At 39.2% G+C, this 19,517-nt stretch overlaps 3 protein-coding genes across 3 annotated transcripts in view; all 3 read left to right on the top strand.

Annotated features, from left to right (window-relative positions):
• LOC137267806 (sodium- and chloride-dependent betaine transporter-like) overlaps nt 1-7,939 on the top strand; it is a 29,640-nt gene extending 21,701 nt beyond the window's left edge. Inside the window, exons 16-21 of the mRNA XM_067802244.1 lie at nt 86-198; nt 1,500-1,619; nt 2,232-2,331; nt 4,353-4,453; nt 4,845-5,015; nt 5,128-7,939. Coding sequence (XP_067658345.1) covers nt 86-198; nt 1,500-1,619; nt 2,232-2,282 — 284 coding nt within the window. The 3' untranslated portion in view covers nt 2,283-2,331; nt 4,353-4,453; nt 4,845-5,015; nt 5,128-7,939. The remainder of the gene's footprint in view (nt 1-85; nt 199-1,499; nt 1,620-2,231; nt 2,332-4,352; nt 4,454-4,844; nt 5,016-5,127) is intronic.
• LOC137267805 (sodium-dependent proline transporter-like) lies at nt 2,424-5,250 on the top strand. The gene is made up of 5 exons (XM_067802243.1): nt 2,424-2,446; nt 2,766-2,863; nt 4,353-4,453; nt 4,845-5,015; nt 5,128-5,250. Exons 1-5 carry the CDS (start codon nt 2,424-2,426, stop codon nt 5,248-5,250), a joined length of 516 nt encoding a protein of 171 aa, XP_067658344.1.
• A 2,638-nt stretch (nt 7,940-10,577) lies between the features above and the next one.
• Nucleotides 10,578-15,050, top strand: LOC137267804 (heparanase-like). Its single transcript, XM_067802242.1, has 10 exons — nt 10,578-10,768; nt 11,048-11,178; nt 11,333-11,506; nt 11,877-12,048; nt 12,227-12,277; nt 12,598-12,798; nt 13,028-13,142; nt 14,165-14,280; nt 14,422-14,562; nt 14,891-15,050. The coding sequence occupies exons 1-10, from the start codon at nt 10,578-10,580 to the stop codon at nt 15,048-15,050; spliced, it is 1,452 nt and encodes a 483-aa protein (XP_067658343.1).
• Nucleotides 15,051-19,517: the final 4,467 nt, after the last annotated feature.

Below are 19,517 nucleotides of genomic sequence, written 5' to 3'. Positions count from 1 at the left end.
AAATATCAAACTATCATCCTAGTAGATCACAAATTAAACCCAAAGCTTCATTAAGAAAACCTGACTTTTATGTTATTGACTTCAGGCCCTGGTCTAGCAATCATGGTGTACTCCAAAGCTGTGTCTACAATGCCTGGGTCTCAACTCTGTTCGGCCATACTCTTTCTGTCGCTGTTCATCATCGGTCTGGAAAATGTGGTAGATTTTTAATACTATTGATTTCCATTTATGATACTATTGATTGCCAAATATTTGCATTTCCCCCCAGGTGTGAACTGGGAAATATGTTAAAACACAAACACTGTAAGTGATGTCAAGATTTAACTTTACTTATTGCCGAGACTCTGGAAAACAGATTGGATTCATATGTTAAATGGGGATGGTTGACAGTGAATAACAGTCAGACAGGTAGAATTGGATGCTAAAACAATCATTTGGGATTGATGAGTGTTGACAACTTCTACTGTAGTTGTCAAACAAAAGGTAACGGGGAAATGTGCTGCCAATAACAATTATGTTCTCAAATTACCTAATTTCACAGATCTATATGTATCAAAATGAAGATGTCATTATGGCAGTATTGGGATAAGGTTAAATATTGCCCCTTACTGAGTGAGTGAGTGATCAACAGAATGACTGTCAACCTATGTCAACCAAGTCAGCGAGCCTAACTTTAATGACAAGTGAAAGTTACTGAAGGCCAATATTCTAACCTTTATCTTCATGGGGACCAGTTACTGAATTGCCAGATACAACAAATAAAACAATGTATAATACTGATCATGACAACAGAAAACAAGAAGACACAGTCATCAATATCCCATGCATTACCTCCAATTTCAGTCTAAGTCACACACAAATATTTTATTCAGAATTCCAAAACTATCAAAAGGCACCAGTACACCTCTAGATCTATCCATGTGTCAGGTTTGGTGAAGAAATATTGAACAGGTTTAGATTTCTGCTGCGGAAAAAATAAATGTGCACGGACAGACGGACGGACGGACAGGGTGCATTGTAATACCCCCTGCAAAACGTGTTGCGGATGATAAAAAGGTTGGTTCTGTGGCAAGTTCTAGCAAAGAGCTTTACAATGAAGGTGACATGTGGTTTACATGAAAAAGGTGAGATGTGATTACAGATGTGTGAAGTAGAATGTTTGCTACTACAGTATATGGACTACGTCCATGTTGTGCCAGTGTTGTGATGAGGGATTAAGTCACTGGATGCTGTATTATCGGGAACTGTATTATTCGGAGCTATATTATTTGGAACTATATTATTCGGAACTATATTGTTAAGTATGATTTGAATTTACTGAGTTCATTTGCTGATTTTAGCTCACTGATATTATGCTGATTACTGTGTTCTCTTAATCGATGTGAGTGAACCTGATTAATTTGTTCACTCAGTCAGTGCCATACAGTACACTTACTTATCTTACATATTGTATGAATACCAGTGTGGGTATTAATGTTGCATAAAATTTTCTTATCCAGATTCTATGCGTCAATTCAGTTTTGGTTGGCATGTATGACGCCTTGAGAAGAAGTACTGAAGCCTTCAAAGCGGTATTATGTTGTGCTGGCTTGATACTGGGACTCTCCTGTATTACACAGGTGAGCAATGTCCATCATTCAGGTGAGCTATGTCCATCTCAGGCGGATCACTCAGGTGAGCTATGTCTAGCCCACCGGGTTCACTCAGGTGAGCTATGTCCATCCCACCAGGATCAATCAGGTGAGCTATGTCCATCCTAGCAGGAATTCTCCATCATTCAGGTGAGCTATGTCCATTCCAGCAGTATCACTCAGGAGAGCGATGTCCATCCCAGCAGGATCACTCAGGTGAGCTACATCCATCCCATCAGAATCACTACTCAACTCAAGTGAGGTATGTCCATCACTCAGGTGAGCTATGTCCATCCCAGCAGTATCACTCATGTGAGCTATATCCATTCTAGCAGGAATACTCCATCACTTAGATGAGCTATGTCCATCCCAACAGGAAATCTCCATCACTCAGGTGAGTTAGGTCCATCCCAGCAGGAAATCTACATCAATCAAATTTTTATGTTCTTTCTAGCATGTGTGACTTTTGACTTAGATCAGTCTTTCCACAGTTAGCCCCTCATGCAGCTGAACTATGCCTGTAAAAAGATTTGTTAAAGTTAGTTTTCCCTATCAGACTTTGTACCTCCCCAACTAAATACACCGTTTACACTGTTCCAGGGAGGAATCTATGTTCTGTCATTGATGGATTGGTACATCGCCAGTATATAAGTCTTGGTGCTGGTGGTAGCAGAAGTGCTGGTTCTGGCATGGATATATGGTAAGCAGGCTTTCTACGAGGAGCACATTCCTTGTTATGTGTTCTTTGTATAAAATCATGTCAGATTTGTACATCAGTATGATCTATCGAAAATGCTGATCACCCCAAAATTCTGGTAAGACTGGTAAGCCTGTAGTAAGCCTGCTCTGACTGAGATGCTCTGTGATTCAAAAGAAGATAAATTGTCCGTTAAATTGTTTATGTATAGAATAATGTTAGTTCTACATATTCTAGCATGACATTGTGGAATAGTTGATTCTGATTGGTTGATTGTTGCATGTGACTGTCCTTAAACATGAATCGAAGGTTTATCAAATTACATGTAGAACCCTTTACCTGTTTATGAATACATAGCACTCGTGGACACTGTTGTTTGTGAACAAACATGTCTACAGAATCAGACCTTGCAATTGTCATCTTGGTAACCTGTACAGGATATTTGGAGAAGAATTTCATCTGAAATCAGAATGGTTCAGTGACAAGCTACTGGAACCAACTGATATGAATGACATTCTTAAACAAGAGAAGACAGGTACATCTAATAACCTACAAAACAGTCATCACTTTAAATGACATTTACTGGTTTAAAATCACCAGCTAAAGGACCAAAATTATAAAAAACAGAATACCTGCAAAACTGGGGTGCTGTTGACAATGCAAGCTTAACACAATGTCAGTGTATGGGCTTCACAAACTGTACCCACATGGGGAATCCAACCTGGGTCTTGGACGTAACTAACAGATGCTGTAACCACAAGACTACACCACCGTCCTGCATTTTTGAGACAGCAGAACCATTTAATGTTTAATGTTGAGTATCTCTGTGGTCAAGGTATTGTTGGGGTCTTGTTAATGCACATCACGAATCAATGCCAGTAGGTTGGTTGTTTTCTTGCCATAAAAGGCAATTATGCTTGACGTAAGAGGTGACTAACGCGATTGGGTGGTCAGACGTGCTGACTTGGTTGACACGTGTCATCGGTTCCCATTTGCAGAGATCGATGCTCCTGCAGTTGATCACTGGATTGTCTGGTCAAAAAAGAAACTTCACAAAATGTAATTTTTAAAAATATTGAATAATTTGTCTCTTACATCTATGTACCCGAAAGGGAATCCCTATCTTTCGACTCTAGAAAAAGGTAAGCAAAACCCACTCAAACGAATCCATTCGTTGTGCAAATGATATTAGTGCCCAATCTGGTTTTGCACGTTCAGTCGATCATGTGATCTTTGCATTCAAAGTTTTCTTCATTTGCACATGTTTGCATTGGCCTCAAGAATTGAAACAAGAGTTTTAAACCACTGTTCTAACGGTACTGTAAATGCCAAATTATCAAATGTGAAACGTGAACATGCCATTGGCATGTTGCAAGCGGGAAGATCGGTTATTGACGTTGCAAGAGCAATGGGATGCATCCATCATACTGTGTATGACTTGCGAGATCGTCTACGTCACACTGGCACCACTTCTGATCACCCAAGGTCGGGTTGTCCATGTGTGACGTCACGATCAGAAGACCGTCAGTTTGTCCTACATCACAGATTTCTGCCGGCTACGCAAACCAGGGCTGAGATGTTTAGAGGTCAACTGTCCTCACAGACCATTCAAAACCAGTTGGGCGCTGCCAACCAACCTCAGAATTTGCAGGAACTTGGTGCTACCTTGCAAGAGCAAAGGCGCAGAATCCCCAACCACGTGTTCACAAGCATCAGGCAGTCCATGAGGAGACACTGTTTGGCAGTGGTGAATGCGTGGGGTGGCCTTACACAATATTGAACTGAGAAATGTCAATTTTATTCATGTGACATTCTTTATACCCATATTTTGGAACGGTGGTGTAGCCTAATGGAACTGATAGTGGCACTGTCGGTATATCGAGTACATCACACAGCATCTCATCTCAGCAATGAAATAATAACAATTTCACGATCTTACCATCTCTTGTTCTTTCAAAGTGCCCTGAAGAAAGAATGTGAAGTTTCTTTTTTGACTCAGTATATGTCTGCATGTTCTGAAACAGGTGTAAACCGTCTGTACGATGATCTGGAGATGATGATTGGCTACCGGGTGTCTCCTGTCTGGAAGGCCATGTGGCTAGTCGGCACGCCTCTCTGTGTCATTGTGAGTTTTCATTTATTGTAATTTGATTGAACCAAAATGTGGAACTGGGTATGGTTTTTCTGTAGTAATATCAGAAGTGGGACAAAAGAAATGGGATTCAGATATTACACCCATGTGGGAAATTGAACGCTTTTCTTCAGAATGAAGAAGAAACATTTTAACAAGACTTCCACATTGCACTATTAAAGCATATCAGTGCACCCAACTGTAGTTTGGGTAAAGTTGCTGTAAGGCGTTACTTATGTTTTATTTACTTGTGATAATGTAGACCAGCTCACCAATGGTTAGCTCTGGCAGACTAACTGACATTGTATTGGAGAACGAAATACATGTGATGCCATTCTTTGTTTGTTTGTTTGTTAGTTTGTTTATTGGAATGTTCTTATGACAGGTGTTGCTGATAGGCGGCCTCATAAATCTTTCACCGGTCACTCCTGGCAAGACAGGTTATCCAGCATGGTCTCAGGCCATTGGTTGGGTCATTGCCATGTGCCCTCTGATTCCAATACCGGTAGGAATGGTGATCGCCTTTCTGAAGGAAGAAGGTTCCAGTTTTAAAGAGGTGAGAATAATGGCCATGGGCAGCTCATCATTGAGATGAAGTGAAGGGGATGTGTGTTAAGATTACATTATTGAGATATGGATTGTTTATATCTTTGATATTTACCCTTCAGAGACTGATGAAAGCTACAAAACCTAGAAAGGAATGGCACAGAGGTCAGACAGAAGAAGAAGAAGAGGCATGTAAAGAGAAGGAGGATTCAAATCATGAGCTTGATGACATTAGTTCCACATAGATTTACAGTCTTTGATAACATTGCAAGATGGGTGTTTGATATTTATCCAAATTTACAACATCAGTGACAACCCAACACTATTATACAACGAACAGATTCTTTAGCCTGCAGAGGGTTAGATGGAGGTGTGAATGAAAATCAGAGAATCTGTGATGGCACAAAATCCATGTCATTCTCAGTGACAAGTTGACCGTAGACGGACAAGAATGTGATCTCTCCTCACTCAACAAAAACATTTTGACTGGGATAATCAATCATCCTTATATTTATATTACAAATGACAGGAATTGAGTAGGATTTTGGCAAACATGAACAATCAATAATCAGTTTGAGGAACCATTGAGAAGGTAATTTGCTGTGCTTTGATTATTTTGTTGAGACCAGCCCAGTTTTGAGAACAAGATACTGTATTTGCTCCACATGGTTACTGCACATTAATGATCCATGTCTAAATTTGAACATATTTTTTTGACATGGGATTTGCAATATATGTGTGACATTTTATCCAGCAGGCTTACAGTGCTTCTTCCATCCATCCAAGTGTATGTAATCATTTTGTTTCTAGGGCATAACTCAAAACCTGTTTGATATATCTGTTAGAACCTGAGGCGGTACCTTTTGCTATTTACAGATCTTTCACATTTTTACTTTTCCTGAGTTGGACTAAAAATGGGGTGGATTTCAATTAATGGATGTCAGTTATAAAACTGCATAATATATATATATATATATATCAGTGTTGTATTTGTCAGGACGGTCTCGAAACTAGGCACTGTGAACAAACAGTACCAAGCAAGCTACAAACCTACAAACTTGGTCAGTCTATTTTGAACAAATTGGCTATGATCTAATTTAAGAGTCCTTAGGGTAAGGAATGTTTCAAGAAAAAGGGCCCAGGTTGTTAACTGCTGACTTCAGCTGTTGGGGATTTTTATTTGTTTATTCCTTCAAATTTGATATTGATGTGTACCTGACATAGAAGTATAGAGGTACTAATCCCAATTCCGTGTGGCTGTTTTGATGCTTTAGTGACTATTCTTGTACATGAACAGACGGATTAGACAGAAATCCTCTCATCAAGCTGTACTTAAAGTAATTGTCAGATGATTCGTTCTTTCAAATTTGTTAGGCTGTGGGGAAAATCTGACATTCAGGTGTGAGCATATATTAACAATATTTTCTGAAGTAATAAGAACTATGAGTGTGTTTTGTTGCTCATTTTATTAATTATATTTTATTTTTAATGGATTTAATGATAGGTGCATTGTAATTGCATGCGTTTAGGGTAGGTGTCCAGTTGAGATTAGTTGCCATTTTGTTACTATAATATGTCTATTTTATGAGACCCGTGAAGGTCCCGGGGTAGAGGTGGTCAGACTAGCTGACTTGGTTGACACATGTCATCGGTTCCCCATTGCGCAGATCGATGCTCATGTTGTTGATCACTGGATTGTCTGGTTCAGACTTGATTATTTACAGACCGTCTCCATATAGCTGGAATATTGCTGAGTGCGACGTAAAACTAAACTCACTCACTCACTCACTATTTTATGACAACAAAGCTACAGTCATAACAATGTTCATTCCAGTCATATGACAACTGTATGTAATTTCTCTGAATCTCTTGATCTTCATTACAATATCATGTTTTGTTCTCATTAATCCCTGTAATATGTGTTTGTATTAGTAACGTTAAAATGAACTGATTGATGCTTCACCTGAGTGTTCTTGCTTTTGCTTGGAAAGCACCCGCAATATATTGTGTGATGAGCCAATATGAGGCATTTATACTCATTACTTTGGTTGAAGTAATCGTATGGTTTGGCGTGGGCAGATCCAGAGGATGGGTGTGGAGGGAGGGGAGGGGTGTGTGTGCACCACCTCTTAGATCCTGAAAGTTCATTATGTGACCTGTGGAAAAGAAGTGCGAGACCTCCCTTTCACAAGAGTGTGCAATCCCTCTTACTCAAACATCTGTGTTTAGAGCGAAGTAATTATTCGCACTATTTGACGCTCAATTTGCTAGTTATATTTCATATTTATTATTGTGTTTCAAGTGAAAACCTTTTAGATATATTTATTTTTATATTGACCATGTTTAATTGTTTCTATATTTTGTTACAATGTTTGTATTATGTGTGTTTTTGTTATGTAATGTAGTATTCCAGTTGAGGCTGTGCTGCATGTTTTTAGGGAGTGCTGTTTTGAAGCTTTTATGGCAAAAAAAAGAACTTATTTATATCTCTGGTTGTACTTGTCATACTTCAGCTGCCTTCGACGTTTTTCATATGTACATCTGATTCCATATTTTGGTACAATGTTTATATTATGCGTTGTTATGTACAATAAACATTCCAGTTGAGGTTGTGCTGCATATTTTTAGGGCGCCCTGTTCCGAAGCTTTTCCTGGAAAAAGTTACGTTATTTTTATCACTGGTTTTACATTTTATACTTCAGATGCCTTTGACCATTTTGATATGTACTTCTGATTTATACATAAGTTTTGTATGGTAACCAGCGTAATGACAGTGGTTTTCTGCCAGTGAGTGTTGTTGAATAAGTGTTGTTTATGTACAAGCAAATAGATTTTGGTATTGTATCAAGTATGAAATGGTGACAATAAACAAGCCTGCAAGTATGCTTGGTCTTATACATGTTGTTGATTAAAGGTGTTCCAGGAGAATGAAAACTTGCTGTGTTATTGTATTGGTCAAATGTATGATGAAGGTGGAGGGCACAACACAAAAGCTATAAAGAGATACACTCAAATAATTTGTTATATACAGTTGACATCACTGGAAAATATCGCATGGGAGGACACTCAAGCATCAGATATGTTTCAGGTTATATCAGTATGCAGAGAATTACAAGACACCTAGGACGCCAGAGATGTAGTACCCAGGGCACTTCCATGTCCACCTGGAAATTCCTGATTGTTATATGAGTTTTTGGGAAGTTGGTGAGTCAATAACGAAGCAGACGACTTTATGGAGATCTTGTTTATTATGTAGAGCATACGGTGTGGACTGTCGAGTCCTTATCATAATATACAACATTTGCAATAATGATATTAATAAATCTGTGTGTGTGTGTAAACGCAGTTAGTTTGTATTGGTTGGCCATACCACCTTGTCTCGTTGCTCATTTATTGTGGTCCCAGTATCAGATTTTACTTCAAATCGTACCCACACAATCTTACCTTTATCCTTTATAAAATGGGATGCCTTGAAAGCGATTTATGCAGCTAGTGTTCCACAGAAATGGAATCTATGTTCCCTTTGTACTGAGAATGCCATTACACACGCTCCATGTGGAATGATTTGAAAACTCGGTTGTTATGAGAAGCTCATAAATATTTTTTAAAGAAATTGTTTTCCTTGGCTATACGAAAAGAAATTATCACTCACTTAATGTCATCACACTAATACCACAACATTATATATTTATATTCACCAGAGCATCGCCAAAGACAATTCCAGAAATCGACCTGTGATAATAAACCAAATGTGAATAGTTATCTTCAAAGCTTGAGTTGATATAGAAGAAATTCATGTCAAGAAAGCCAGGCATAACAAGATCGACACAACGACATCAAAGGTCGACACTATGTCATTAAAATATCGACACCATGACATTTCAAGGTCAACACCATCACGATGCATACTGTCGACCTTGTAATGTCATGGTGTCGACCTTGTAATGTCATACTGTCGACCTTGTAATGTCATGGTGTCGACCTTGCAGTGCCATTGCGTGAACCTTTAATGTCATGGCGAGGGAAATGTAATTAACAGCCAACAATCAAGTAGACATGCGTGTCTGTAGCTCTCCCACATACTGTATTCATTGTGTTTCTACGTAAAATACATGTATATTTGTCCCGGACAATTAGCATAACGACCAAAACGTTCAGTGAAATAAATGTAGCACTTGAGGCAAACAACTGTCACTTGACAGGACATTTGCACCAATGTTATGAACGATAAACCCAGTGAACATTTGGGTCAAAACGTGTCCCTGGAATCTTATCATTTTTGGGGGGTTGGTCGGAAAAGGAATGATAAAACAAGGCTTTCAAATTTCGCTGATCATCTGTTAATATATTCGTGTCACAGAAAGATCTGTCTTGCAACAATCAAAGTGACACTGTGCGTGGTTACTTGAAGCATAAAGAGTATGATATTACACATTAAAGACACAGTATGTAGAAACGACGACACAACAGAACCTATATGAAATCACGTCAGGTAAACGTAGATCTCAGATAAATGAAAATCTCAGATAAACACAGATACAGTGCGACCTAAATTCACATTAGAAAAACCCTGAGACAATGAAGGAGACACTGTCGACTCTCTTCCTGGTCACCACCTTCATATCCCACACGTCGACGGCAAGGTCGACACCACGACATGACGAGGTCGACAGCACCATATTACCAAGGTCCACACCATGTGACATTACAAGGTTCACACCATGATATTACAAGTTCGACACCACGAACAAAGTCGACATTGTGGCATTACAAGGTCAGCACCGTAACACTGGCGAGTCGAAACCACATTACAACGTCGACACCATGGCATTACAAGGTCGACATTGTGGTGTTACCAGGTACACACCGTAACATTACTGGGTGAAAACCACGACATTTCAAAGTCAACACCACGACATTACAATGTCGACATTAAAGGCTCACACCATGACATTAAAGGTACACACCGTGGCATTACAAGGTCAACACTATGACATTACAAGGTCAACGTCACGACATTAGAGTCGACACCATGTTGTTACAAGGTCGACATCATGACATTACAAGGTCTACACCATGATATTACAATTTCGACACAACAACATACAACAGTCAACAACCAAGTTGCCACAGGCACCATATTTACTGAATTTCTAAGACAAATACATGCATATTTGCCACAACCTCTCTTCAGGCATTTAGTAAAACGACTACAACGCTCCACGCTGTTCTAGAGGAGAGCAAAACTATCAATTGACCGGACATTTACACCACTGTTATGAACGCTAAACCCCATGAGGATTTGGGTCAGAGAGAAATGAAACAGTGCAGGATTTTATCTTTGCAGATAATTTGACGATGTATTCGTACCACAATAAGATTTGTCTTGGAACAATAGAAATGACTGTGTATGGTTACTTGACATATGATGTGGATGAAGCTTAAGGCAGTATACATTATAGACACAATATGTAGAAATGACGACACAAAACAGTCTACATAGAATCACATCAGATAAAAGTCGATCTTAGAAATACGTGACATACATTCACATAAGAAAAATCCTGAGACAATGAAGGTAACACTGTCAGCGCTTCTCTTGATCACTACCTTCACATCACACACAGCAACGGCAGGAGTCAATGTTAGTGTTGAGATTTTAACAACACAGGTAGTTTCATTTATTGATGACTTATTCATTGGTGTCACTCTGGACTCTCATCTCCTACCTGCTCCACAACACTGGGGAGGATTAGACTTCAAGTAAGTATGTCAAGGTGATCGAATAAAGCATGCTAATCACGTTAATATTTTTCAAGGCAAATGAAATCAATTCAACTACGTTCAGATTTATTCCGCCAAGCCAACTAACTTCCGACTAAATCCACTAATTAACACTTTGTTAATATTTTAGAGCTTTGGTATATCAACCCTTTGTTTCTGTCTCGACGTGGATAGATATGAACGTGTTCATTTACATATGTGTGTAATATTACATGTATGTACATATTATATTATTATGTCCCGTTTGCTATCCCCTAGCTCTCAGAAAATTCAGGCCCTGGCTAAAGGTTTGTCTCCATGCTATCTGAGGATTGGTGGAACTGCGGGCGATGGTTTGACCTTTGACTCTACTGGCCATGGCACAGCAGATGTCAATCATACATTTACAGGTGCGTTATGAGGTGTGAGGTGTAGCGTGTCATGCTATAGTTATATGCATGTATATATCTGTATATATGAATGCCGATATTTTCATGGAGGTTGGATAATATCAGGTGCATTTACTGCAGCATCTGAAGTAATCTCAATATGTTGTGTCTGCAGGAGCTACCTGGGATATCATTAACACATTTGTCCAGGATGTCAACTGGAGGTTTATATTCGGTCTGAACGCTCTGAAGAGGAAAGAGGGGAACTGGGATCCTACCAACGCAAAAGAACTGCTGCAATACAACAGTGCAAAAGGGTACAAACTGGCAGGCCTGGAACTCGGAAATGGTATTGACATAACCATATTGATCAACGCATAACATTGCCATTTTATTTCTTTAGAATGACTTGAATTCAACAAAGCGATTAATGTGCTAAAAATTAACACAACTATGTATATGACCATATTCACGGATACAAGCCCCGAGCATATTCATCTTTTTTCCAAAATGAACAGAATTTCAATAAGCAGAAAATAACCGGATGAAAAAAATGTCATAAAGTTGAATTTTAAAGTTTTAACGAAAATTCACATTTGTCCCAAATTTTATACTCCTTTCCTTCAGTTAAGAAAAAGGTTCAAATGTTCAAATGAGAATGTCATATCATGTCATTTAATTTCTAGCACAGTGTTTCTCAAAAAGTGTAACTGTTACAGAACCTGACATATTCCCCGAGAAATATAACATGACTGTGAGTGGCAGTCAGTTGGGTATGGACTTCTACAGCTTCAAGAAGCTGCTCCGATCAACACCCGGATATGAGACAACACCAGTGATTGGACCTGATATGGCCTCTTTAAAGGGATCAAAAACGCAGTTCTTTGCTGAGTGAGTGTATTTATCTGACAAGGAACTTACCATCTAGCGGTAGACATATGTCGAATCGCTTTATGTCTTTTAAAATCGTTCACGCAAAACCTAACCTCGTGGATAGGATAAAATGAGATAAGATGGAAATATACATTAAAATGATATCACTCATAATTGAATGCAACCTCGTTTCTAGTTTCTTCACAGGAGGCGGGGACAAAGCTGTAGACAGGATAACTTTCCACCAGTAGGTTGATTTTGGTATCTACGAAAGGTTCCAAACTACTCAACTGTTCAAATACTTCATTTCAGTCATATTTGTACGGCTTAAAGTAGTTTGATAAATGTGAATGAAGGCACCTTGTAATGTAACACCTGAAACGTCACCAATGTTGTCTTGTACCTACGAGTATCCACATCTGCTCATTTACACATCTTCACACAAATCTGTTCCAGATGTAAATTCCATTTTATCTATCTATCAGAATTGTTAAATGATGGCATACCAAAAAGCATGTTGCATGATCAGTGAAATATTGCTATAGAGCTTATCCTCCTTTCGTACAGATACTACACCAATGGCCACACTGCTCACCTCTCTGACTTTACCGATTCCAAGTTGATGGACCGTCTGGTCAGTGTTGTAGAGACAGGGCTGGTTGTGTCAAGACGCACCAACCCACTGACTCCAGTCTGGCTGGGAGAGACGTCATCCTGTTATGATGGCGGTGCCCCTGGAATCTCCGACAGATACGTGGCCGGGTTCCTGTGCGTAAAACAGCAGTTTATAGTAAACAATGCTCACCTCGTACCTTAGACATCTATACACACATAATAATGAACAATGTGTGGTCAAAATAATTCGTTCCTTAATGATGTTTATGTTTATGATTAGGTTTGTCTTTAATTGTAAGGACATATGTCAAATGCTGGTTAAAGTACAGACGTGTTAAAATAAACGGAACATCTACACCACCTCGTGGTGTATCCTGTTCAGGTGGCTGGACAAGCTTGGTATTGCTGCCCGGATGGGGTTGAAAGCAGTTCTCAGACAGGATTTCTATGCCGGAAACTATGCCCTGATTGACAGTGGAACCTTTGATCCATTGCCTGTAAGTATATAGACGAACATTTTCTTCTTCTTTCTTGTTCCAATAATCACATGATATATCTTGGACAGTCATATCACTGACTGTCCGCCCTCAAGTCTCTATTTGTACTGATTTCGTGCTATATTTACCTATAATATTGATTCGATGTTACAAGAACCTACCTTTCAGATTTGTGTGGTTTGTGTGGTTATGGCCTCCCTCTTCAAGCACAAACGTTTTGACATGTAAATTAATTTCAACAATATATTATGGACTGTGTAGCCCCGTTTGATAACACTGCCTTTAAATAGATACTTGTATCAGTGTTTTTCGATATCGTCCCGGCGGCGAAACTATAACATACGGAATCTTAGATGCGGATTCGGGCATGTTTGACTTTGTCCCGAAGCTCCTAATAAGGAAATATTTATGAACGTTTTCAAACATCGTTTATTAGATGCCTCAACTCAAACACGAACGTCTTGACAGCGATTTCCGGACATTTTACTCCTTTGTAAAATATCTGCTAGAGTTTGAACGGTATTTATGTCTCGTAACATCATCTAATGAAAGACAGATCTTAACTGCATTTGGATGTTGTGATATGGACATTCAAATCATGACACTTAGAACAGGACTGAGCACATAGATGATATCAATACATTGTGCTGGACCTGTTTATCCATAGAATATGAGCGTCATATATTGCACGACTGCACCACACATGCAGACATAAGCAAATACCTTTTTCCAAAGCAAAACGATAGTCATTATCTATTCTTTCCCTTGTAAATTCTTGAAATTACGAAATCATTAATAATCTAGCTAAAAATATTTTCCATGTTTTAAACGAGCGGAACTGTAAGCTCTACCTTACTGTTAAATTGTTTTGAGTGTTTAATGTATATGCACAGTAGGTTTTGAGGCCGTTAATACGAATGAACATGCAAACATTCAAACATATTGAAATGAACGTTCAACGTGGCAAAATATGTTAATGACAGATTATAATGTGTTTGTTTTGTTCATGTATTCCTCTGCAGGACTACTGGTTAACTGTCCTGTACAAGAGACTGGTGGGTGGTTCCGTGTTTTCAGTGGAGGCGAGCGTGAACAACAGCACCATCAGAGCCTATGCCCATTGCACAAAGCCATCCAGGTAAATTGCAAAACACAAATGGTGAAAAAACTGTTTCTTCTGAGACATATCTCTTACATAAAGCTATCGATTTTTCCCCTTTGTCATAAGGTACGTTTTACGATTAATGTTAAAGCCAATGGACGCAGTGTTGTCTTTTAGTTCCTACGGTTACCTGCCCGGCAGTGTGACGATGTACTTCCTGTTGCCCACGGATAACACCATCTCCATGACGTTTCCACAATTCCCCGACCAACCTGTAGATTTGTTCTGGTTGACGCCAGTCGATGGACTCACAAGCAAGTAAGTGCCTCCCCTCTTTCAAAATATCCTAGCTCATACTATTGAACAGACACACGATCATAAAAGTCACACTTCCTCATGTCAATTTATATAGACATTCTGGTCTACACCAAGCGGTAGACTCATTATCATGGCTTTTCCACAACAAAGGTTTAGATGTATGTAACAGGTAGAAAACTACATTAGTAGTTTCTTTTGGAAGACCTCAGAAAATAAGTTGAAACGTGTTATAAGTGACCTGCCATGACAACACATGCAAAATAAGTTTTAGGAATGATACAACATACAATTATCATGCAAAGTTCTTAATCAGTCTTCACCATCTCAGGACTGTGGCTTTGAACAACAACCCAATAAGGCTGGTCAACAATACTCTGCCGGAGCTGAAACCTAACAGGATGGAAACAAACACGGTTACCTTCCCTGGGAAGTCATTCGGGTTCCTCGTCTTCCCGGAGGCTGATGTGGCCGCCTGCAGCGGTCATTGAGGATGTTCACAGAATGATTCCGAAGAACCTCTTATATCTGACCTTGCTGTGAAAATAAATCTGATGTTTATTCTCGATTCAGTTATTTTGTTATCAAATTAAATTATATCTAGGCGTTTACCGGTCACATTATTTTATATGTACAGGGATGTGCGCCTGCCACCTAGATATCAATGAAAGTCATGCTACCTCGATTATTCCTCTTTGAACCAGGTTATGAATTTACGTGCAAAATGCATGTAAAACCAACTGCCCACATGACCTGAAATATGTTATGAGACAACACCAGTAATTGGACCTGATATGGGATCTGTTACGGGATCAAGAACACACGTTTGCTGAGTGAGGACCTTTATCTGACAGTTAGGTCACTGAACTAACTAATGAGAAGTGGACTTTCTTCAAGCACCAGTAACATACGCAGTAAAATAGCTGAGGCAAAATTAACCTCAACATTCATTTGAAAACATTCCCCTACGGATTCATCAGTTCATGTTTGGTCTTTAAAATGTCGAGTTTATGGCTCGCGGTTATCTTAAAGAACAATCCTCATGAACACATGAGACAACACCTCACACTCATAATTTAACTCCACGTCGTTTCCAGTTTCTTCACAGGGGGCGGCTAGAAAGCCGTAGACAGAATAACGACCCACTAGTACGTTGGGTTTAGTATCTATGGACTGTTCTGAACTGCCATCTGTTCACTTTGGTCTTTTCTGATATGACTGCTTCACCTGCTGGATTGCTTCATTTCGATCCCATTTGTAGGCATTAAACTATTTTGATAATTTTTAAAATACATCTTCAATTTTCTTCTTCTTTAAGTGATATTTAGAATCTTTGATGGTGAAAAGGAACACAATTTATGGATACACAACTTCTTTATTGCAATATATGCAGTACATCTACACCTAGACGTCGTATCAGTAAAACGTGATCCTGTACACCTTGGAATGTGGCTTCTGAACCATCACCAATGCTTATCTTTCAGAACGGACATCTGCACATCTACACATGAAATCAGTTCCTGAGATTATTCCTATTTTATCTGTCTTGAAGTTGCTAAATGATGGAATGACGTGAAGCTGTAATGTTTCAATTATTAGTGTATTAGTGTAATGTATTGCATGTTTTACGTGTTTGTGATACTTCAAATCAGATAAGGTAGATGAAACATTGCTATCAAGCCTATCGCCCTTTCGTATAGATACTACACCGATTCCATGTTGATGGACCACATGATCTTTACCATACAGACAGCTTTGGATGTGACACGTCGCACCAACCCACTGACTCCAGTCTGACTGGGAGAGACGTCCTCCTGTTATGATAGCAGTGCCCCTGGAATCTCCGACAGATATGTCGCTGGGTTTCTGTGCGTAAAACATCAGCAAAAAGAAGCCACATACACCTAGTCAAGTCAACTCGCATAAATATGAATAATGTCTGTTCATAGTAATTCTCGGTGCGGTGAGGTAGCCTAGTGGTTCAAGCGTTCGCTCTTCACGCCGAAGACCCGGCTTCGATTCTCCACATGTGTACGTTGTGTGCCTATTTCTGGTGTCCTACGCCGTGGTTTTACTTGAATACGGATAAATATGGCGTAAAACAAAATTCACTCACACTCACATGATATTTTATTAAATTAATTTTTTCAAAAACTAATGTTCATAAACCAAATATCCAAGATAGGATTTGTCTGGAAATGCAACACAATATAAATGACACCATGCATCCAAAGGCGGGGTAGGTGTGCCGAAATGACGGCAGGCGAAGGCGACCTGAAAAACATCAAACTCAACAACAACAATATACATGGAATATCTACACCACCGTTTTAAAGTGTACACTGTCCAGGTGACTGGACAAGCTTGGTATTGCTGCCAAGATTGGGATTGAAAGCAGTCCTCAGACAGGATTTCTACGCCGGAAACTATGGACTGATTGACCATGTTACCTTTGATCCTTTGCCTGTCAGTATGGAGACGACCCATTTGTGTTCTTTCATTCTTGAATCTATGTGTGTCACATCTCTTGTACTGTTGTAACATCATACAACACATGCCTCTAGTTTTCTGATTTTTTTTTGGTTGATGAGCCCCTTTTTCAAAACTATACTTTATTACAAAACTCACGGGGGTAAAGCAAACTTTATTTCTCAAATATAATAGCCTTACCTGGTTCACATCGAACACTATTTTCTTGTTTGGTCAGTGTCAGACCAACTGAATAACTTCTATGAACCTTTTGAATAAGATCTTTGAGATGATAATAGTATTCATAATGCATTTTTAGAATTTATCATTGGGACAAAAGTTCGGTTATCTTAAAAGCTATACCCTGTTGAAGAATTCACAGCTATTTGTCCTTTACGCCAAACAGCATGTGTTTATAACGCAAGACTAGATATTTTCTTGCATTGTTTTTTAAAAAAATATTTTAGCTATGAGCGAAGTTTAATCCTATCTGACTGGTAACTAGAATAAACAGTGACACATGTCAAAGTGTGTTGAATCTTTTGTAGTTATCTCGATGAACCACTATGTCGTGATTGTGCAATATGCCCAATGCGGCATTGAGCAGTACTCACCCACTATCCTGACCATGTACATACTTGGTTATATAGACAACCATCACTCAGTGCTCACACAGTTAGTAGTACAATACCGGAGATAACGATAACACTCGTTGGCATTGTGTAATCATTGTATAATCAACGGTGGAAGGGTTTGTCAAATTGGATATATGAATGCAGAAAACCTAACATTGTATAGATTGAATATGATATGATATAGGATATTTATATAGCGAACACATCCACGAAGTAGTGCATGCTCAAGGCGCTGGAACATAGATGTTTCAGATCGGTCAGTGTAATTATTTTTCTCCTCATCAAAGACACGGCATAAAAAAATTTAAGCATTTAAAGTAGCAATGTAGTGAATTCCATCATTGCTGCAACTTTACATGGATGTTAACGACACATTATACTGAGTTTCATTAATGTGTTCCTCTGCAGGACTACTGGTTAACTGTCCTGTACAAGAGACTGGTGGGAGGCGCCGTGTTTTCAGTGGATGCGAACGTGGACAACAGCACCATCAGAGCCTACGCCCACTGCACAAAGCCATCCAGGTAAATTGCAAGTTTATCTACATATCGATATAATTCTTTCGCCAAAGATTATTCTATATTTACAATATTAAACTATCAAATGTTCCCATTTTCCTTCATTGTAAAACACGTGTAAAGATAGTTATGAGCATAACCAATACCAATACTGACTTTAGGACTACAAATCTGACTATAGGACTAAACAAAAGGATCATGTTCATGTTAAAGCCAGTGGAAGCAGTCCTGTACTATTTACCGGGTCATCAAACATTTATACCCTGGAAAGTGCATCAGCACAAACATTGTCCTTGCCTTTAATGTGTTTGATCACAAGACTGAACCCTTGCAAGGTCAAACTCCACCTCAAAAGTCTCTGATTTTTGTTCTTCATTTTGTGAAGAAAAGTCAAGGGATTGTGTATTATGTATCATAGGCAATACAACACGTCGTGTATCAATGATGGCACAACACAATATGTTTAATGATACACATCACAGACGACACAACACGACATGTATCAACAATGGCAAAACACAGTATGTATGAAAGACAAAAATATATCGTGCCAGCGGTGAAACGAGGCAATGTTTATTACAGACGACAAAACCGGTCATTCATGAAAGACAACACGACACAATATGTATCAACGATGGCACATCACATTAAATATGAAAGATAGAAACAACGTGTACGGGTCAGTAATGAAACAACACAATAAAGAGACACAACCAGCATGTATCAGTAACCACACAACACAATACATACTCTTTTGGAGTTTACTTACTGAGTGTATGACATCATCGCTCAATTTCAGTAAAATCACCACTTTACACTATTCAAAATATGATTAACCGGAGAGTGTTCGGTAAAACCGTAGGGTGCAAGCAAAGGCATTGGGTCAGAATACAATGTTAGCATCTGGCGTGACAGCTGAAGTGCTATGTGTAGTTGTTGTATTGACTGCAGTAGCGCATTACGCTGGCACAAGCGTTAGTCAAGAGTATCTCATCGATGTTCAATGGGAGACAAATCGGTGATCGAGAAGGCTGAGGTAACACCTAAACACTGTGTGCTGAAGGAAGTCCTGTCAAACACGAGCAACGTTAGGTCGAGCAGTGGCATACTCCATAGATCAATCGTTGCAGCGGATGAAGGGAACGGAGTGACGTTGAACTGGCCTTCCGGCTAAAAGTTTGGCTTCCCATAACCTACTGTGCACTGTCTGGTCGGATATTCGGCGCAGGCAAGGGATTTGGATTTTTGAGGACCAGGCGGCCATAGATGTCTCAACCAGATATACCTATCCTGGGCGGCCGTGATAAATGTAGGTCGATCTGACCTGGGTCTGTCA

The sequence above is a fragment of the Haliotis asinina genome, chromosome 16, assembly GCF_037392515.1.
Source record: "Haliotis asinina isolate JCU_RB_2024 chromosome 16, JCU_Hal_asi_v2, whole genome shotgun sequence".
NCBI lineage: Eukaryota > Metazoa > Mollusca > Gastropoda > Lepetellida > Haliotidae > Haliotis > Haliotis asinina.
This window is presented reverse-complemented; position numbering and strand designations above follow the sequence as displayed.